Raw genomic sequence first — 22,384 nt, forward strand, 5'->3', positions numbered from 1 at the left:
CCATCCGTGGTGGGGTTGGACCTGTGGATACGGAGGGCCGACTGTCCTTGAGTGTGAGCAGCCACCCAAGGGAGGCAGAGATACTTGCAGGAGGATCAGTCCCATCCCGTGCAGACTCCAGGGCACTAAGTTCTAGTCCAATGCTGCTGGCCACGCAGAGGACACAGAGCAGCACAAAGGCAGAAACAGGCCAGGGAAAGGAAGGAGGGGCAGTTTCCTGGCTCCCGACACATGTCCTTCTCTAAGGACAAAGGAGGTGAGAGAAAATCAAACGAACAGAAGGGAACGGGGCACTCAATCCAGACAGGTTTTAGTCCGTCTCAAGTCGAGTCTAAAAGGACCTTGCCTCTGGCTTAAAAATTAATTTCTTTTCAGAATCTGGGTCCAAGTATCAACTCCCCCTCTGACAATTCCAAGGAGACAGTTCTCGGCAGCCGACCCTGGCGGTGGGAAGGGTGCTTGTGAGGCAACTAGCTGGTGGAGAGAAGAGAGAGAGCATTTTCTACTCGTAAGGTTTGCTTAGAGAGTGACCAAAAGGAAGAGTGGGAACACAGTGTTCCAGGCTCCTACCTGGTTCTATGTCAGATGCAGGTCGGGACATTGAGGTTCTTTTAATACTCAGAATGTGAGCCTTGTTGTACTGGGAAATTCTTCCTTATGGGACGCAGGATGTGTCCTCTTAGACAAATGCATGAGTCTCACGCCTCCAGGCAGGGGAGCCCTGATAGAGGCGCTGCCATTCTGCACAGCACCCCTGGGTTGACTCGGACTGAACTGTGTTTGTCTTAAATCCACGTTAAAGTCCTAACACCTCCCCCTGCCCCACACCAGGCTGTGTGGCTGTATTTGGACAGGACTTTAAAGAGATACTTAAGGATAAGTGGCATCCTCAGGGTGGGTCCTCATCCAGCATAACTGATGTCCATACAAGAAAGGGGAGAGGGACATGGGAAGACAGTGTGAAGTTGCATGGAGAAGTGGCCATCTTTAAGCCAAGGAGAGAAATCCCCGGAAGAAAACCCCCCACCCACACAGGATCTCAGACTTCCTGCCTCTTGTTGTTGACAGTGTTCCTGCCCTGGACTGTGGATCACTCCGTTCCCTCCCTCCTGATGCCTGCTGTTTCCTGGGTTTCATTCATTACACTGCTCTTTAATGCACCCACACCAGCACCAGCAGAGAAATAGGACTGAAACCAATCGCCTCAGCAGCTCCTGTGACCCAGTTGTCTGTGAAGACTACAAGTGCCCCCCCCCAAGTGAGATTTCTTACTTAGTTACAAATTTACTTTTTTTAAACTGTCCCTGCCCTCCTCCAGAGAGCAGTTTGGAGCACAGTTTCTTGGAGTGAGAGATGTTTCACTGGCTGGGAATCTCTGGACTTTGACCTTGATCCTAATTAAGTTTCACATTGTGTGGATACTTCTAAGGCCAAGATTAGAAGATTAATTTGATCACTGAGATCTCTTTTAGCTCTAAAAAAATCTCAAATATGTATTAATTCACCCTAACAAGTTACACAAACGATGAGATTTTAATTTTTCTTTTTCTCACCAAAGCTCCATTTTAAATGCATAAAAGAACTTATTTGTAAATCTCTCTTTCCTTGTCTCCCTCTCTCTCTCCTGTATGGAATCATATTTGAACATTGTAGCCCTTCTGTTCCCTTGGTGTGTCCCACACCTTCTGTGTGTAGACTCCTGTTAGTCAGACTGGCCTTTGGGGAGGAAGACTACAAAAGCATAATCATGTAGTAATTGCCATGATCACTGGTGTGTCTTCTCACCACCCCCAGGGCTATTGTATTTTATCATCCTGAAACTAAGGTTTTTCAGGTGGAGGTGCAGAGTAATAGGGGGAACAGCATCCTAAGTCACAATTATATACTTTGTACTTGGTACAAAAGTGATTCCCTGCAGAATTTATTTTTATATTTATTTTTCAGTTGTAGCTGGACACAATACCTTTATTTTTGTTTATTTATTTTCATGTGGTACTGAGGATTGAACCCAGGGCCTCGAATGTGCTAGGTAAACACTCTACCGCTGAGCCACAACCCCAGCCCTCCCTGCAGAATTTTAAAGATAAGGATCATTACTGAAAATTAGTAACCTTTATCTTTACCAGGTTTTATTTAGAGACCATATTATTTAAAGGGAAAAAAAATTAGGAATAAGTGTGTTTAGTAATCTTTTTTAAAAGCAACCGTCTATTTATTCTCCTTTTCATAACTTCTGATACTATTTTTGTTGTCTGCTTGTTTGTTTTAAAAAAGGCTTAAGTGTAATCATGGTTTTTTAAGCCAGGCATTATTATTAGTGTTATTTTGGTAATTCTGTTTGTTTTATTTTTTGGTACCAGGGATTGAACCCAGGGGTGCTTAACCATTGAGCTACATCCCAGCCCTTTTTTGTTTGTTTGTTTTGAGACAGGGTCTCACTAAGGTGCTTAGAGTCTCCCCAAGTTGCTGAGGTTGGCCTTAAACTTGCAATTGTTCTGCCTCAGCCTCCTGAGTTTCTGGGATTAGAGGCATTCACCACCACACCTGGTAATTTTGATAAAAATCATAATATTCAGCATAATATTCACAGTATGGTGGAATGAATAAAAACCAGCAAGAGATGAGTAACTGCAATCTGAGCACCATGGAGGAACACTTGATCCTTAGACCAATGCTCAGCCTAATTTCCCTCAGGTCTTCCCTGATTTCTGCTAGCAAACATGCCTCCACGTTTACCTACCTCCACCACGCCATGATGGATGGATGTGTACTGCTTCTTCTTCAGCATCACCAAGGTGATGACAATCACTGTCGCTATGACAACACCGCCCACCATGAGTCCAATGATTGCACCTTTGTTTGAGCCCACATCTTCGGCAAAGAACACCTTGAAAAAAAAAAAACAAGAGAAAGGATTGTAATTGAGAGAGACGCTGGTTGCGGTCGGTGGAAAGTTCTTGTATAGCCTCTGTCCTCACTGAATCTTACACTCTGAGTTGGTCGGTCACTAAGAATGATAATCCTGTTTTACAGAGTGATGAACAACATGTGGCTTCTCCAGGTGCAGGGAAGTCTACTTTCCCCCCATATGTCGAAACAGAAGTCTGCAGGGACCTGACACCTTGTGTGACAGATGAACTCTTGGCAAGTGACGGGCTGGCAGCTCTAGGACCTATCTCAGCCATGAAGGCACTCAAGGAGATTAAGAAGGGAGGCCAGGCGTAAGTAACAGCAAGTTTAAACTGGAATTCCGGATGTGCGACTGAGTGACCCTGCCTTAGGTACTTTCCAAACCCACAGATGTCCTCATTTCTTTAGAGGAACGTGTTTAATACTTAGCAATAAGCAACCCAAAACAGAAGAACACATCACATTGCCTACTTCCAGTTACACGGATTCAGTAAGATTCTAATTAACCTTGAGAAGCATACTGCATGTTAAAAGCATAATGTTATTTCAAAGGGAAAAAGTAGTAGGCCAAGAGGCTCTTAACAGTCACACATAGCTCACACTCTCGGTGTTGTCTACAGAGGCCAAAATTAAAAATGTTGCTTTATCCTTTTGTTTATTTGGATAAAACAAAAAGTGTTTGGAGAACATTGTAAAGAAGAAATAATATTCAGTATGAAAAATTTATTGCACCACATTTCTTCAGATTGTATACAAAAGCAAGCCATTTATTTTTCAATGTTATCTATTTAAAAATAAAAGTACACTGCCACTTTTGTCATTTTGTTATATAAGGAGTCTTATGCTAGATCAAAAAAAAAAAAAAGAAAAACTATTGCTAAACATATAACACATTTTTTAAGGAAGTTAGTGAAAACAGTGGCTTAGATAATTCTTTCCATAAAGCCTCAAAGACAGTCAAATGACAGATTTTCATTGCTAAAACTATTACTGTAGCAATCTACAACAGTCACACAAACCGCAGCACATAAAGCAAATTTCTAGAAGGATGTTATGCATGGTGTCTCTCCAACCAAATTAGAATTGTTCATACTCAGTCCCTTTTTCAAAACAAATATGCTATATCAACATATTTATTAAAAGAAGTCATTAATTAGCTAATTATACTAATGTGAGGTAATCAGAAATAAATATGAGTCTGGACATACCCCTATGTCTTTAAGAAAATACTGTAATTTTGTAATATTCATTGCACTAATTATAGTACATTATCTTATCAACTAGTTCAGTAGAGGGAGCTGATTTCCCTAATTGCTGCCACCACCATTAGTCACTGTCGCATTACAGGACTTAGTGTAATTACTGAAAAGGGCTTATATGACACAGGCACTGGAAAATGTGAATCTGAACATTCATCTTTAGCTTTCTGTCCCATCGGCTCTCAATTCTTCAGCAGTTCCCTCAGTTTTTTGTTTGAAACTCTTTCAGCATCAGCCAGATCAAAAGCACTTCTGATTTCCCAATAACCGAACTTGCAAGTGAAAGCCATGCTTCAAAGGGTAAATGTCTTTTGACAAAACAGATAATGAGAGTGAAAATGCAAATCCAAATCCCAAGTCAGTTTTGGATTTGCTACAGTAATTTGGAGGGAAGGAAAAAGGCATAAACAATAAAAACATTTCTTCTGGAGATTAGTACTAGGGTTTATAAACTTCATGGATATTGGAAAGATATTTGCCACCCGAAAAGGCACACGCGTGCGTGTGCGCGTGTGCACACACACACACACACACACACACACACAGACACACACAAAAATGACTGAAAGTATTTCTCAAGTATTATTACTGAATGCGTGATAAACTGTCTTTTTATTAATTTAATCCCTCACTGTGCTTATTGCTAACATAGAAGAGCCTTAACATAATACAGGATATATTATCTGAATTTGGTGAAGATTTTATATTTGAGCTGTCTGCCTGCAAAGAGATGTTTCCTTATTGTATTTATTCCAATTCTAACACGAGAAAGGAAAGAAATCCATTTTGTCTGAAAAGGAAGCTGCCTGTGTCTTTGTCCAAACCTTCTGCTGAAGGACACGGCTGGGAAGATTGGGGATGGTGATCCTCTCTCACCTCACCCACCTCTGCAGGGTTTCTTCCCTTGTAAGAGAACTAAAATGCTGGGAAGTGGTGGAGGGAATAGGAGGGAAGGGCAGGAGGGACAGATAGAAACGTGAAAGGCCTTAGGTTTGATCCTCAGCACCACATAAAAATAAATAAATAAAATAAAGGTATGTGTGCAACTACAAATAAAAAATAAAATATTAAAAAAAAATCTATTACAGGTTGAAAATCCCCTGTCCAAAATGTTTGGGACCAGGAGTGTTTCAAATTCTGGATTTTGGAATATTCGCATATACGTAACAAGAAATCTTGGGAATGGGACCTGATTCTAAACCCAAAGTTCATTTATGTTTCATATACACCTGAGGGCAATTTTATATAATGTTTTAATGATTCAGTGCATGAAACAAAATCTCATGGTATAAAATTTTGCACTTCGGGCATCATGTCAGTGTATTCAAAAAGTATTGTGTTTTGGAGCATTTCGGATTTTCAGATTAGAGGCGATCAACCTGTATAAATCTATTTCCCTAGAGAATAGTGTGCAAGCTAATTAACGTGACTGTTATAATGAAATTAATTCTACTTTAAACCCTGCAGGGGTTTAGCTGCCTTCTAGATGGAGCTATAACAGAGCCCCCTTTTCTTCATGTTTTCATGAGGATCCTACAGGCAAGCGTTTCATTGTTGTTTTTATCTTTTACTTCATTCGATTCCTTACACAGAATGAGCAAGACATAACAGGTCCTTTGGTAAGATAAACAATAGATGGAAGAGGTGAATAATCCGGCATACCAATTTTTGGTGACGAACTTCAAATCCTGAGTCGTGTCGGAACTCCGCGTCCATCTTCACTTCAGAGATCTCTTCTGTCTTGATATTTGTCAGCCCAGAACCTGTATCATGCCATGATGAAAATAGGCAGGACAATCCATGAGTTTTGACTATAAACAGTAACTTTATGAGAACAAAGGCTACCAAAAACTTCTTTCTAGGATTGAGGTTAGAGGAAAGTAATTAAGGACTTTCTTCAAGGAACATGACTTCCTGTATTTAAATGGTTAATCGCTGCCTATTTTAAACAAAAAGAAATTAAAGATCGGAGAAGTCTGAAACACATGTGATAATTTCAAAAGGATGTGGGGAGAGGACAAAAGATAAATGCTGGTTGGGAGGTTGGCAAGCATTTGTTGCTAGAAAATGTCGGTTTAGGGACTTATTGTCTCGCCTATTATGTGCCTTTTTCTAAGTGCTGTCATTTCTTCAGAAAAAAAAAAAGAGCATTAATTACCTGGTAGAACAGAACTGTTACTTTGAGGCTTTGTTCTAATTACAAATGAATTATGTTCACGTATCTAAGCAGTGAAGCATTGTAAAATTATATCATTTATTTAGTTGAGCATTCTAGTTGTGTGTGTGTGTGTGTGTGTGTGTGTGTGTGTGTGTGGTTCTTCTGCTGAGTATAGAGCTTCAGTACATAATATTCTTCCTTCTCTATAGATTGCTATAGGATCTTTACACCAATTGTTACAATGAATTTCATTATTCAGATAATAATTAGAGGTTTAAAAACAAAATGCAAAGGTATTTTAGAAAGCAAACGAAGGATCAGTGTTGGTTCCCATGTTGGAACATTTAAATATCAAAAATTCAAATTTTAGGATGAAAAGGGCTTTTAAAAATAATATTCTCTACGGTGTTTCAATCCAGGGATGGGTTCTCAGCTCCCGCTTGGACACAGGGAATGTATCAGATAGTTCTGCCTACTAGAATGGCCTTCTTACATTAAGCTGACACCATTTTCCCTGGGGCCTGCAGCCTGGGTCACCACAGCAAGCTGGTGCCCTGCCTTCCACACGATGGCCTTCAAGAGGCCTATCAGACTCCAGGGAGAGGCAACATGTCATGCTGGTTCGTCCCCTTCTTAGCCCCATATCCTGAATTCCTTCAGCTCCTCTGGGAAATAATTCCTTGCTCTTGGCCTAATTGCCCTTCCAGTCTTACTAAGAGGTGCTGTGGAACTTGTCACACACCTGCCAACACTGAAAAGCACCAGGCCTATAGCACAGAATGTGTGGCTACAGAAAGGCAGCATGATTTGACAAAGCCCAGGGAACCCACGCTGGGTGTGACATGTACCTGTTTTCTCGTCCAACTGCCTAAAAAGCAGCTGTTTCGTAACCTATCCCAAAAGAGACCCGCCAACAATGTCAGCCTACACATGGCATGTAGATGGTGGCGCTACTTTCTCTCCTTTCTTCTTTTCAGAACTGTTCTCCTATTCCTAACTTCCTCTTCTCCAGAATTCCACAAAGACCATGGGCAGAGGTTCTAGTTCACCTTCAAGTTCTTGCTCTGGGGTTTGTCTGGGTCATGAGGAGTTGAATTTGGCAAGCGAGAAGCAGTAGTTTTAAAACACATTCACAAATTTGTTGATACTGCTCCTTTCAAGAGGAGGAATTTAATACCCACACCGTGTGTGGACTGGACATAGTGACTTGTTTCTACATTTACAAAATATGGGAGAAGTGATAGTATATGATTTCAGAGACTAGGTCATAAAAACGCAATGACGTTTCCTTTCTCCATCACCTGGTGTGGGAGAAGCCAGGTGCCATGTAATGATGCCCAAGAAGTCTTATAGTCCTGGGAAGGTTGTTCGTGTCAATAGCAATGTGAAAGAGGCCTTGGAAAGAGACCTACTATCCCTGGTCAAGCCTTCAGAGAACCTCAGCTCTGGCAATGTCTTCAGTATTGGAACCCTGAACTGAAATCATGCAGCTAAACCACCCCACAATCCTGGCTGTTAAAAACGAATAAACTAAACACTTGCTCTTTTAAGTTGCTAAACTCTGGAGCTATTTGTTATATAGCAACAGCTAACTAATACAAGTGGCTAGCACTTTCTTTTCTCATCTTGCTCTACCTTGGGCCTCAGTTTCCTTTTAAAGATCATTCTTGTTCATAGAGACATAAAGGGCATAAGCAAAGCACAAGATTTCCCTTTCTCTCTCATTTCTTTAACAGCAGTCCTCTAATTGACCTAGTTTGCTAGTCCCCACCCTGAGAACCGCAGAGCTCTCTGTTCTTTTTTTCTTAAAGTCATTAGCAATATTTATAAGTTTCAACTCTTTCTGTCTTCTAACCTCCTGATACTGATTTTTATAGAGGGTGATACTACTATTTGTTTCTCATTGGTGCAGGTGGTACAATTTTAATCTTCCTAGGAGGCGCTTTAAAAACTGAGATCCTTCCTTCTATAACAATAGTGACATCTTTGGAACTCATCCTTTTTCTGTTATCAGGATCTGGAGATATAATAATTAAGATTACGCTTTCAAGATCATTTTTTTTTTTTTTTTGGTGGGGGAGGGCGTGGATCCGGGGATTGACCCTGGAGCCTCATACATGCTAGGAAATTGTTCTACCTCTGGGCTACATCTCCAGCCCCGTTTCTAAGATTTTAAAGATAACCCTCTTGAATAGTCTTCCCTTTTAGATTTGGAGTCAATTATACTAAAAAAAAAAAAAAATCTAAAGAATAAGTTCTCCAATTCAAAATTATGTTAAGTCCACGCTATTTCTGAAATAATACGGAATACTTCTGGTGATCAAAAAAAATGAAATTCATTTAACAAGTCAGTATGACTGATAATGAACATTTATAGATCATTAGTTGGAAAGATTTTCAGCAGAAAGAGCTCTTGCTAGTTCATTTTCATTTATCAGGTCTGATCATTTTCTGAAGACTTTCTTTACACCCAGCAAATTTCACCAAAGAATTAGCCAGACCTGGTGGTGCACACTTGTACAACACCAGTGACTCAGGAGGCTGAATCAGGAGGATTACAGTTCAAGGACAGCCTCGGCAACTTAGTGAAGCCCTAAGCAACAGAGGGAGACTTTGTCTCTAAATAAAAAATAAAGTACTGGGGATGTGGCTCAGTGGTTAAGTACCTCTGGGTTCAATCCTTGGTATAAAAGAAAAAGAAAAATTAAAGAAGTTTGGAAACACAGGAAAACATCAATAATAGGCAGATACTGCAAGCACTGGGCAGTTTTAGACAAAAGGCAGGGGCCTGTGTTCACAGGAGTGCAAGAGGCCTCTTCTGGGTTGGGCTGATGCATTCCTGGTGCCGTCAGTGCTCATTCTCCATCTGAGTCAGGAGGGAAGGACCTGCTGTGCACTGGTGGCAGTGTGGGTTCCTTGATTAGGACTGAGAAGGATGATGATCCACCCTAAAGCTCAGGGGATCTCTCCACCCCACATGGAGAGCCTGCCGATGCATTTTTCTTATAACTTGTCCTTTAAATAGTCAATTTTTCTCTGGAAATAAGCCAGAAGGGAGTAGCAGCCAGCCTAGAAATCATACTGTTATTATTGTGGCTCCCATGTGACTCTTCCTGCTAGAAGTTCCAGCCTTCTGGTCTGGCAGATGTGAAAATCAAGGAGAAGGCACTTTCCTCCTCATGACTGTAGAGCACTAGACGGGAGAAACCCATTGCCCTTTGGCTCGCTGGTTTCTGAGCCTAACAGTGATGACTCAGAAATAGTGACGCAGGGTGACTGGGAAGGCTCTGAAGTCTGAAGATATAATTGGGTACCTCAGATTCAAGTGTGTGGCCTCACAACATGATGATGAAGAACCAAAAGGAACGCTACAAAACAACTGAGGAAATCAGTCTAAACGCTCAACAGACTCATTACCAACACAAAAATCTGGGGTCTCTACATGACCTAACAGATATCCAGAAAACAATGGTGTTCATCAACACGCTGTAACCAGAACCTTCCTCGGGTCACATCTGAACATTCTTTCTCATCATCTACGCTCTCTGGTTGGGCATAACAAGTCTTACATGGAGTCAACAAGGAAGCCTGGCCTAGGACATTCTCTCATCTGTGTGGAACGGTCCTCCCTGTCAATCCATGAGCTTCACGGCTTTCACAACCTCTCTGGAAGCTCATCTCCAGCAAGTCCCCCAGTTACCACACCCTTGGGTCAGTCTCTATCTGTTCACATCACCATCACACAATGTCCTTGTTGGCCCTGAGGTAGCTTTGTGTTCCTCTGCCTTCCAGATTCCATGACATCTTTCTAAATATGTAAAGTGGGTTCCTGCCTTCATTCCTCAAGCTCCTGAGAGAAGGGACCTTATCCTTTTAATTTCTTTTAACAGAATGTCATGCAGGGATCCCTGTGAAATATCAAAATACTCTTACTGGCCACAACAGAGATCTTTGGATGGCTTTCTCCCACTTACATGATATCATGAGCTGGTGTCTAAAAACAGATTAGTTATTTGCCAGTGTACGGGAAATGTCCTTTTCATGTCAGACTTTAAAAACATTCCCTGTTGTGTCACCCCTATTCCAACAGGAACACACAGGCCTGGCTTTTGCACAATTCAGAAAACGGGCTGAGTGAGTGCTTCTGCACATCTTACGTTTGCATATGGAAAATGTGTCTCCTTTTAGAAATAAAAGGAGAAGCCCATGAAGAAATGCCCCCAAGGCCAAGGGCCCACCTGAGCTGGGTTTGGCTGCAGTTAGAATTGAACTGACCCTCCGTTTTGAGTCTCACCAACCGGCTGAGCAAAATGGGAATGTCAACTTGTGGCTCCTTGAAATTCACTTACGTGACACTGACAATAAGGAGGACATTAGGACAGCCGAGACTGTCTCTGACTTAGGATAATTTAAGTTCCCTTAAAAGCCCTTCAGACAAGATTCATAAAATCAATGAGATCAGCTGTCAGGACGTGTCACTCCGCTGTCTCTGCTGCCACTCTGCATCACAGCGTGAGAGCAGGAAGACGCCACAGGAAGGGCTCTCAAGAGTCTTCATGCATGACTGTGCTGGAGGCAGTCATGGCTCGAACATATACTAGCAGTGAGAGAGACAGGGCCTATTTCTGGCCCTGCTGCTCTTTCATTAGGGAGCAAAGGTGGACCTCTGTATGTTGATGATTTAAATTTTTTTTTTTTTTTTTTTTTTTTTTTGTACTGAGGGTTGAACCCAGGGGTGTTTTTACCACCGAGCTACATTCCCAGTTCTTTTTTTTTTTTTTTTACTTTGAGACAGGGTCTCACTGAGTTGCCCAGGCTGGCCTTGAACTTGTGAACTCCCGCCTCAGCCTCCCTTGGGGGTTACAGGTGTGCACCACCACACCCAGCCATATGTTGATGTCTTCACGGCAGGTTAATCTCCTGTTCCTTGACCACTGCATGGGACTTTATGAGGGTAAAAAAGAAAGAAAATATGGAAAAACAGGTGCTATTGGCAGTAATATTTCCCCAGAATATACACATTTTTCAATTCAATAATTTCCCTTCTTTCGGATTTTCTGAACACATGGGTCCTACCCACTGGGTGAGGCTATGTATGGCATAGATACCAGGCATGCATGTGTCTCTTGTAGTGTGATGTTATGCTTAAAACCAAGTTTGCAACCATAGGATAAATGGAGAACAGAGGGTGAAGAGTGCATTTCTTCTTAATGTTTGGGATAAAAAAAAAAATAATTGTCTGTTTTGTTATTAATGACATTTTAAAATAAAAAATAAAAAGGGCTTATTTGCAAAATTTTGCATATATATCTGTTGTGTTATTTTAGCCACTCATTGGGAGTAAGTATATACAACCCACAAAAGAGAAAAAGTATTTCTGGCTCTGGAGATACACCAATTCTGGTATTTTCAGAAAGTCCTGCCTACTTTAGTAACTAACTGAAGCTTGAGCCCAGTTTAGTTGGAAAAGGACCCATGTGGAGACCAAAGGAGAAAGGAAAGCCAGGCTTATCGCAGGAACCAAGTAGGTCACCACCAGACTGTCTGCACCTGTGTGGGCTTCCATTTTTGAGGACAGGTTCTACATAATCCTCTTCATTAAAAAAAAAAAAAAAGAAAAGAAAGAAAAAAAAACCCCCAAATTTGAGAAGGGCTTTTTTTTTTTAGTCTCAAAAGGAATAGCTCAGAAACAAAAACTAGATGATGACTTAAATAGAAACTTGGAAAATGAAGCGTGAGGAGAATTTTATGAAGTTTGGTTTTAAGGTCATTTCAGATTCTATATGGCAATGTGTGCAACTTATGGGGCTGATCATGGAGAAAGAGGACCTGTTTTGCTCAAGCAGAAGTTGCTGAGAGGCAGAAGGAAGGCGGGTCAGATACCTGGTCGAGTGGTCAGTCCTCGGTCGGCAGCGGGGCGGGCATCGACAGGCTCAACTGGGCGCAGGAAGCAAGAGACACAGAAAGCAAACAAGACAAATCAAGATGGTGAGTTGTGGCTCCTGAACGCACAGCAGGGAAAAGCATGTGCAATAAACAAGTTATTAAAAAGAAGCAGCTGGAAAAGAATCTCAGTGAGCCAATCACGAGCCTCGCGGAACAGGAGGGGCGCCACTTCAAAAGCCTTATCGCCATTGACACATCAACCCAGTCTCCTTAGTTTCCTCAAAAGCACTCGCCAGGGCACAAAGCAACATCAAAGAAGAGGGAGGGTGGGTTTTCCTCTGAGCCAGTTTAGCGATAGTTTCTTGGCTTTTAATTAGAAATAAAAATAGATTACAGCCCACCCCCACAGAAAACCTTAAATATACCTCCTTTTACAACTGTCCAATCTTATCTTCTTCTACAGTTAATTAACTACAAAAGGCCTCTGTTAAATCTCTAGAGAAAATGCAAATATGAATTTATTAGGAGAGCAAAGTTTCACCATATAATCTGTCAGTTAGTGAATTGAATTTGTCCTTCATTTGAGGGTAGAAGGGGTTTATAAAAACCACAGATTCTTTTACTCTCTTCTTTTTAAAAGGCTGGTTTCCATCGGAGAGATGACATTCCACTGAACTGTGTGAAGTGAGACTATTTCCTTTTACATTTGTTGACATTCACGATTATTCCTTTGTATGTGTTCTGGGTCTGACCCAAAGAAAACAGTGTGAGCGGCACAATAGTGCCCACCCTTGCTCACCATCATCTGGCATTTCCAAATGCTTCTCATTGTCAGAAAATGCTTCCTTGAGCTTACACTGGTCTTTGAAGAAACAAGGAAGGGAGAGAGAAATAAAGCTTTCAGGATTAACAAATTGGTCAAAGGGCAAATGAAGCCAAGGGCAGAGAAAAAATTGCTCTGGTAGGGTCTGGCATATACAGAGGGAAGATGGTGAGAAAACTGAACACGGGGTGGAGGGAACACAAGCTGTGCTTGATGGGATGGCTCTGGAGCGGCAATTTCAACTGTGCAGCTCACTGATGCTAATATGCCGAGCATTTACACGGGAGATCATGAACCCCAATCAATTGTGAATGTCACATGTCCGCAGGAATGGTGAGGAAAGAAAGTAGAAGCAAGCTAAGTATTCAAAATATGAGAAAATCTTGTTTCTGAGATGACAGAGACATTTGGATACATCCAAAGAGGAGATGACTTGTCCTTTCTGGTGCATCTAAACCCAGACCCAGCATTTATATATCACCCCCCACGACCTTGGGTAAGTAGTCACTTCTGAGGTGGTTTTTCCACATGGAAAATAGAAATGATAACATCTCACCTCCAATTGTAGTAAGGCACAAATAACTTTAAGAGTCTGTTTCAGAGACTCCAAAGTACTAAAAAACTGCATTTATTAAAGTCCCTATTATTAAATATTCTATAATGACTTGCTGTGTGGATGACAGTTCTCTGGCACTTTTTTTTCTTGCACTAGAATTAGACACACTTCCTTCTGCAACTCGAAAATGTATTTCAACAATGTAGTCTCATTTCTCTGTTTCATCCCCCCCCATGTGTAAAATCATGCACATGTGACTTTATTCCTCCTTATAAAATGAAGTTGATGGAAGGATTATTGTACTTTGTGAGAATTTCCTAATGACCAGGGGCCCAAATGGTGCTTCACTTGCAGTCAAGAACACCAAACCCCACTCACAGGAGCAAAATACCCAACTTGGAGTGGTGGCCGTCACAGACATCAACTCTCATTTGATGAGAAAACGTGTATCTGACCTAGCGGGAAGCCATTACATTTGTGTTTTAACTGTAGGATGAAGAGCTGGTGGCCTTCCGGGCCATGGCTATGCCACCACTTCTATCTTTGTGATCTTGGACAAATTAAATTCTTAATGAACCTTTTGTCACAAGCAGATGGGGGTTTTTCAGGACACACCTCTGTGGAAGAAACTTACAAATAATAAAGCACGAGTCCATATGATTACTTAATATTGGAAAGTATCAAACACGCATAGGAAAATGTCTAAAAGAAGGAATGATTTCATTCCTTCTGTCTGGGTGAGATTACTCCTATAAACTTCCCTCTACTTCCAAAAAGTAGAAAATATTTTATAATGTCAGAAAAATGTATTTGTGATACACTTATTTTTTTTTTTTTCAGTGTGAATGAGCAGAATGACCAGGCATTGGACCCTCACGGGACTCGACTGACCGCTCTTGAGAAAAGCACCACCTTTCTGGTAAGCACCAGACGCTAGGATGGTGAGGACTGCATGAACTCTGAAAAAAAAAAAAATAAAGCCTTTGAAAACTCTAGATGTTTCCAATAGAAGGTGAGTGTGCATGTATCTGTAAAAAGAAAGATGAGCAAGGCACAAGTTTCAGGGGGAAGGAGAAGAGAGGTGAGAAGGGAAGAAGGGAGGGCCTGCAGGACTGCATTATCACAGGCTTCTTATCTATTCATTCATCTTAGGGCACATTGTTTGGGCCATGTGAGCATTCATCTGGAGACAGGATGAAGATAAAGTCTCTTTAATAAGATCTTGGTTCCATTAAAAAAAAAAAAAAAAAAAAAAAAAGCAAGCTACTATGTCCCAGCCACTCTGCCAAGAGCTTCTCATGCTGTTTCACTTAGAGCACACACATTACCTTTGAGCTGGGAATGAATATCATCCTTGTTTTACAGATGAGGTGACATCTAGGGAGGATTAAGTCACTCGCCCACAATCACACAGCAGAGCTGGACTTGAAGCTCAGTTTTCATCACTGGAGAGTGTGGAGGAGGACTTAACTCTTCCATGAGATGGTGGGGAATGTGGAAGTGTTTTTGGATGTCACTAGACCAGGGAAAGAGAGGATGCTATGGGCATTTAGTGGATGCGGTTGAGGATGTTAGGTGCTGTACCCAAGACAATGTCAACAAATCTCATACTCGGTGTGGGTTTCAAACTTTCCACTCCTATTGTGGGAGTTCATGGCAGTATGAACCAAACTGAATTTTATTCATAAATACCATGCATTTTTGCAGTTTTTAATATAATCTGGGTATACCAGAGGCACACTATTGTATAAACTGGGGAAGACTGATTTATTCAGAACTTTCCCAAGAGTTATTCAAAATTTTGGAAAATCATGTTGCTGATGCTTCCGCTGTTTATGGACGCTGATTGCTGAAACAGCACCAGTGTAAGTTTGCAGCTGTATTTGCCACATCTGTAGGGGACAAACAACCTACTATGCCATTGTTTCTAGTTGTGCTGAATGCCCAACAATTTGAAACACGTATTTTTACAATATTGATTTTTTACCTAAACCTTGCCAATTTTATTTAAAGATTAACTGTGGTGGGCCAGAGGTGCAGCTCAGTGGTAGAACCAGTGAATAGCATGGCTGAGACCTTGGGTTCGAGCCCCAGCACCACAAAAAAATTAAAATAAAGAAATTGTTGAGGAGGTTTTTTTTTTTTTTTTTTTTTTTTTTTACAAAATATTTGTTATAAAAGGGGTGCTGGGTCTGATAAAGCTGAGATTGGTAAATCAGGACTCTGAGATCTTACGTACTATTGTGTCTTAGTGCTTTTTTTTGGGTGGTGGTGGCACTAGAATTAATATTGGAACCAGGGCCATGTGTATGCTACAAGCACTCCACCACGGAGCTCTGTCCTCTTCCAATACTTTTATATGAGAGTCCGCTGTTTGCCAAAAGCAGATCTTTATTTACTACATCAGCTTTGATGAAATCTGGCAATTAACAGCTAAATCTCCTTTGGTTCAGAGGGACTGAAGCAGAGACTGCCCACCTGAGCACACTGGCAAGATCCAAGGGCTGCAGTGTGTGATTGTGTGTGTGATTGTGTGATTGTGTGTGTGTGTTTTTTCTGCACTCATGTACAGTCTGTCTCCCAGGACGGATGCCACAATGTGTGTGTATTAGCAAAAGAGCCAATCTAGTAAGCATCTGGTTTCTCATTTTGGAAAATCAGACTGTACATTCTTCCCAAAAATTCTCATTCAAGGTTGAATAATGAGGATTTTAAATGGCCCAATTGTATCTACTTATGAAAAATGATACAACCAGTACTCTAGCAATGGTATAATTTGATAAGGAAACTATTCAGATCTTGGGTAACCAAGTATTCTTAAATTATTTTGTTCTTTGTGAGTAGGAATAATTTTAATATGTGATAAAAACTTTATTTTTTTAGAAATGATGGTAGAATGTGATGGACATCATTATCCAAAGTACATGTATGAAGACATGAATTGTGTGAATATACTTTGTATACAGAGATATGAAAAATTGTGCTCTACACGTGAAATATGAATTGTAATGCATTCTGCTGTCATACATAAAAAATTAATAAAAAAATTTAAAAAAACCTTTATTTCTACACTATATCTAACATTTCTGTTTATATCTGATGGTAGTACTATAAGGTAACTTTTTTTTTCAAATCGAGGAAACATACTGGGGTGATTATTCATGTTGTGCACATAGCCTATACAAAGATTTTTCTGCAGTAGTTCTTTTTTAAAAAATGCTTGTCAAGTGTGCTTAAGGTATAAAATTGGATTTAGATTTACTGAGGACCACACTGATCTACTTTATAAGGTAACTGTATTACAAATACAAAAATATCAAAGTTTGCTACTTTTCAAAAAGAAAATCACAGGTAAAATCCCATTGTGTTCTTGAAAAACTTGTCATTATTATTATTATTATTATTAGGGAAAGTTTTCACGTGTTTGTGGTTTTGCACTTCTAATCATGCAAAAGTGATGAAAACAAGATGCTCTTTCCTATACAAACAGTTCTGCTAAGAAACACTCGTGGCAAAAGTATATCATCTAGGTGCACAAATATGTTGATGGAGAAAACCCTTGATTCTCAGAAAAAATGTAGAGTTATGTGCCCCTGAATACTGACAGCTGCCATAAATTTAAATTGCTAAACAAATTTATTTAAATCTTAAGGAAACTTACATTTTATTTATATGTGGTCCTCTATTTTTGCCTTTAACATTTACTACAATTTGAATTCCCATGTCTGAATAAATAGCCAGCAAAGACTATCTTGGTGCCTATTAAGTTTCCATTATGCAGCCTATCCCTAAATGCTCCTCAGGTGCTGCATGATCTTCCAAACTATATTAGTCGAGGCAATGTCCTCCACCTGTTATCTTTGGTAGTGGACATTCTAGCCCACTATTCCGTAAACACAAGCTGAAAATTGTGCTTTCATTCCAGAACCAACAAAATAACTCTCAATGAGAAAGTGTTTTGTAAAAATTCCTATCAAAAATCGCCATTCAAGAACTTCGTTTCCTGATGCCTCAATTTCCTTATTTGAAAAACAGTCCTTAAAACAATATATGGTATATAGTACATACTCGGTGTACCCACACATTATATATAATATATAATTTTTTGAGATGGGGGTCTCACTATTCTGTCCAGGCAGGTCTAGAATTCCTGGGCTCTAGTAATCTTCCTGCCTCAGCCTCCCAAGTAGCTAGGACTACAGGTGTGAACCACCATGCTCAGCTCTATGTGCTTAAGAAGAAAATGGAGAAAATTAGTGGAATGTCATTGCCACACATTTTCCAGATAGAGAATAGCTTCTTGAATAATGTATGTTTTTAAAAGAGTAGTAACTCCAAGGATAATACTCCCCAGAATGTAAACCAGGATTCCTGGGAAACAACAGGCCTTTTTTATTCAAAAGTGTTCCATGTAACTATAATCATCCCCTGTTGTTACCCACAAAATGGGACTGTTTATTTGCTTCATAAAGAATAAAAAAAATGTAAAGAATAACTTCTTGCTATTAATTATAAATGTAAAAAAACAATTCAAATCTATCAATGTAATAAAGATATATTATTTTAAAAACATAACAATTCCTAATTTTTATTTCTGATTCAAAATAAAGTTAAGTGACACTATCATTACCTCATAAAAAAAATCACCACTCAAACACATGAAAAAGATTTCATGTGTGTGCTTGTACACACCCACCTACGTGAGCTAACATACGCACACTTATCTACATTTACACACACCTTGGGATGCTTCTGTTCCCTTTTGGGGACTCTTACCTTCATTTTCGGTATTGGCCGGCACAGAGTCCACCCCAAAAGGATGCCACGGCTGGAGATCGTCCAGGCTGAACTCTCCATTCACGGGAAGAAGCTCCACGGTGGTTTTCGTTTCAGTCAAAGACGGCATGAGAGCATCGTTTCCATAACTGATTCTTGGTTCGCTGATCATGTTGGCCAAGACGTCATCCGAGTAGTTTTGCTCTTTCTGAAGCAGCTCGTCTAAACAAAACAACCATCTCCTTGGTGAGTAACAAGGATCATAGTGGCAGCAGGAACAGCAGCTCCTGTCCAGCCAGGCAGACCTGGATGTCATTGAGACCCTCCCTCTGGGTACTGTTATCTCCCTCTAACAGATGTGAAAACTGAGGCACACGGAAGGTAAGCGACTTATGCAAGGTCACAGCTGGCAAGTGCCCTGGGTGGAATCCGAACTCAAAGAGAAGGGCAGCTGGCTGCTGTTCAATGGTCACACCACTCTCCCAGAGGTGAACGATGTCAGGAGCTATGCTTCCATTCCTTCTCTCTAGCATCCAGTGATCTCAAAGGAATCAACAGTGTGCTTTGGTGTGGTGTTTGGGAGAGTGTCGTGGTTTGGATCTGGAATGTTCACTAAAGGCTCGAATGTTGAGGGCTTGGTCCCCAGTGCAGCACAGGTGGGGCTTTTGGAAAGTGATTAAACCATGAGGGGTGTCGGACCTCTGGACTAACCGAGTTCACAGCTGAAATGACTATTGGGAGGTGGTAAAAACTATAGGAGGTGGGACCTGTGTGAAGGCAATGGGTCCTTGGGGACTATATCTTGATCCTGGTCCTCCATCCTTTCTCTGCTTTCTGGCTGCCGTGAGCTGACCAGCTTTCTCTGTAACACCTTCAACCGTGATGCTTGTGCCTTGAAGCCAGCTGACCATGGACTGAAAGTTTTGAAACTATGAGCCAGAATGAACTTTCAACTTTGAAGTAGTTTTTCTCATGTATTTTGTTACAGTGACAGAAAGCTGACTAACATAAGAAGAGTGTCAGCAGCTGGTAAGCTGCAATCTATTTCAATCCAAAGGGCACATCCCATCATTGGAGACCCTGGGGAGTCTTCCTTGAACACGTGCATGGATAAGAAAAGCATTACAGACCATTGGTCTGCTTTATTCTGAAACATTTTTCATCATTTTGTCTTGAAAAAGATCTGTTTCCCTAAATGCTCCTCAGGTGCTGCATAATCTACCAAATTATTCTGTGGTATTTTTAAATATTAGAGACCCAAAGATGCATGCCATATGACCTGGCATACATGTCATTAACAGTCATCATTATTAAATAGAGTATCTCATTTTCCAATCATACCTCTGCCAAGAGTTTACTGAATTATATATTTCAAACCCATCACTGGTTAGTATTAATGTTGGAGAAAATGAAATCAGATTTAAATTTGATATGTAGCATTTTACTACTGTACTTCAAATTCTTCTTTAACTTGACAAAACCCTTAGAATTTATCTGAAAAATTAAAACTCTGTTCAAATAGACCTATTAAGACAATTTGATGGGATAGCATTAAAGCATATGATTAATATCCTTCCATAGAATCAGTTTTATTGCAAGAGATTATGTAAAATGATAGAATCCACAGCAAATTAGTCCTTTTGAAGTCTAATTTGAGTCATAATATATACCTATTCACTGTGGCACAGTTTTAAAATTCAATATTTGATGCTTTCAATGACCTTTCCCTTACAGATAAAAGGTCCAGATTACATTTCCTCCAACTTTTTTCAAGTCTTACAAAGTCATAGGTAATGGGTAAAAACTCAGCCAGTACCTGGGAAGCTTATCTCTGCTTATCTAAATTATATGAATTCTTTAATGCCCAGGTCAGATACCCTCTCCCTTTTGACTCTCCTCTCAGCCAGTATCTGTTTGAATAAATTAAATGGGCTTTTAAAATATATAAATCGTATGCTTGTGACTGTCAAGCACTTGCTATCCTGAAAACAGGATGTCCTGGAAGAATTATTGGTGCTAATACACCCATTTCAAGAGAAAATGAGGGAGCTTGGTTCCCCTGGGGCCATGTTGTCGTTGGTGCCTTTGTGGTATTGACTACTGATTACCTTCCCCATGCACCTGGAAACATTCTCTGTCTTGCACATACAATACTAAGCTTCTTCCCTATAATGTCTCTGAATAACTCGCCATGTTCCTTTTTTTCCCAACCTCTTGGTCTTTATTTTCTTCTTGTACACTTTCTACAACTGTTCCCTTTGGAAGTCTCAACATGCTTGGAAGTCTAAGTATCTCCTACCTTTGGATGGATCTGAAATGTTCTCCCTCAGCTCTGTCTCCTCTCTCCCACTCTGTATCATTTCCAAGGTTTGGTGGATGTGTTAACTTAGGTCTTCCTCCTGATTCATGAACTTATTTGGTAGAGAACTGTACTCAAGCTCCTGCCTTCCCCTTTTCGAATCATCCGTGACTCACACTCACCACTATTGGCAACTTTTAAATTTCATTTCTAAATCCTCTCGTCTACATTCCATTCGCTTTTCCACAGCCCTCTTCCTTGGACCAGGATTAATTTTTTGCCTAAATAATTATGACATGTTTCCTTATTGTCTACTATGGTCTGAATGTCCCACAAAATTCATGTGTTGGGACTCATCCCCCACTGTGGTAGTACTAAAAGGGCCTTTTGGGAACTGATTAAGTCATGAAGGCTCCACCCCCATAAATGCTTAATCAGTGCCTTATAAAAGGGATGCAGGGAACTACCTCAGGACCTTTTTAGCTCTTCTGTTCTGTCATGTGAGGACACAGGGTTTATTCCTGTAGAGGGTGAGGCACTAGATGGCATCGTTTTGGAAACAGAGAGTCTAGGCTCTCAGCAAACTCAGAACCTGCAAGTGTCTTTTTTTTTTTTTTAATTTTTATTTTTTTTGCACCAGAGATTGAACCCAGATGTGCTTAACCACATCCCCAGCCCCCTTTTTTTAAATTTTAAGACAGGGTCTTGCTAAGTTGCTGTGGCTGGCTTCAAATTTGTGATCCCTCCTGCTTCAGCCTCCTAAGCTGCTGGAGTTAATGGGTGTGCACCACCATGTCCCCGGCAGTGTCTTGATCTTAGACTTCTAGTATCCAGAATAGTAAGAAATAAATTTCTATTGTTTCTATTACTGAGTTCCAGATATTGTTATAGCAGCACAAACTAAAATACTGCTCTTTCTACTAATTTTTATTCTTACTTGTTCCCTAGATCTTTCCCTAGTAATGGGAATGGTTTTTCCCCACTTCAGTGGGTCTTCATTTCCTACTGAATTGATCCAACTCCTGGGCCAGACACTGGAGACCCTCTTGATCATGTGCCTGACACACATCCCTCAGGCTGAACAGTGTAGGTTATCCCCAGAGGGAACCATGTATTCCCGCCATGACAACTTTGTTCTTTGTGCCTGTTACCTGGGAAGCTTACCTCTGCTTATCTAAATTATACGAATTCTTTAATGCCCAGGTCAGATACCTGCTCCCTTTTGACTCTCCTCTCAAGCTAGGCATTACTAATCTTACAGGACAAGAAACTGAGGCTGGGACAGATGAACCCATCTCTTCAAGATCCCGTGCCAGTAAGCATCCGTGCTGAAATCCAGGTCCTAGGCTGCACTTAGCCCCTACTTATTTCCACCTCCCCTGATATCAGAAGAGGAGTTCAATCTTGTCTCATCATTGGGCTGCTCATTTACAGGGTAAATGCAGAAACCAGGCGTGGTGTCTGAAACCAGAATGTTCCAATGTCTTTAGTAATGTCTTCTGCTCCTGTGGGGTTGTGAGTCGACATAATCACCACTAGCCCTGTGAAATGGTTATTCCTTTTGTCTGGCCAGAAGTCATTTCCCAAATGGGCAGCTGGAGGAGGGGGACCCTGTGTCTACCTTAGCATTTGGCAGCAAAAAAAGGCAGGGTAGGGAATCATCAGAGAGTGTTATGGTTTAGATACGAGGTGTTTCCCAAAAGTTCATGTATGAGAC

General features: G+C 40.7%; 1 protein-coding gene and 1 long non-coding RNA gene across 10 annotated transcripts in view; one reads left to right on the forward strand and one right to left on the reverse strand.

Annotated features, from left to right (window-relative positions):
• The window catches only part of App (amyloid beta precursor protein), a 237,999-nt gene that overhangs the window by 6,087 nt on the left and 209,528 nt on the right, over positions 1-22,384 (reverse strand). For 3 of the 6 annotated variants that reach the window (XM_078044497.1, XM_078044495.1, XM_078044499.1), the window contains 4 exons: positions 18,369-18,590; positions 12,211-12,264; positions 5,832-5,932; positions 2,741-2,887 (listed from right to left, as the gene is read on the reverse strand). In XM_078044497.1, coding sequence (XP_077900623.1) covers positions 2,741-2,887; positions 5,832-5,932; positions 12,211-12,264; positions 18,369-18,590 — 524 coding nt within the window. The remainder of the gene's footprint in view (positions 1-2,740; positions 2,888-5,831; positions 5,933-12,210; positions 12,265-18,368; positions 18,591-22,384) is intronic. The other 3 variants (XM_078044496.1, XM_078044500.1, XM_078044498.1) reach the window with 1 other exon arrangement.
• LOC144376465 (uncharacterized) lies at positions 324-14,850 on the forward strand. Of its 4 annotated transcripts, none has more exons than XR_013436980.1 (4): positions 324-508; positions 1,069-1,258; positions 3,034-3,221; positions 5,762-6,435. It is a non-coding gene; the product is annotated as an uncharacterized LOC144376465 (long non-coding RNA). The 4 variants fall into 4 exon arrangements; XR_013436979.1 differs by lacking the exon at positions 5,762-6,435 and adding an exon at positions 14,433-14,850 and having other exon boundaries at positions 326-508; XR_013436978.1 differs by lacking the exon at positions 5,762-6,435 and having other exon boundaries at positions 337-513; positions 3,034-3,725.

Source organism: Ictidomys tridecemlineatus, chromosome 3 (assembly GCF_052094955.1).
Source record: "Ictidomys tridecemlineatus isolate mIctTri1 chromosome 3, mIctTri1.hap1, whole genome shotgun sequence".
Lineage (NCBI taxonomy): Eukaryota > Metazoa > Chordata > Mammalia > Rodentia > Sciuridae > Ictidomys > Ictidomys tridecemlineatus.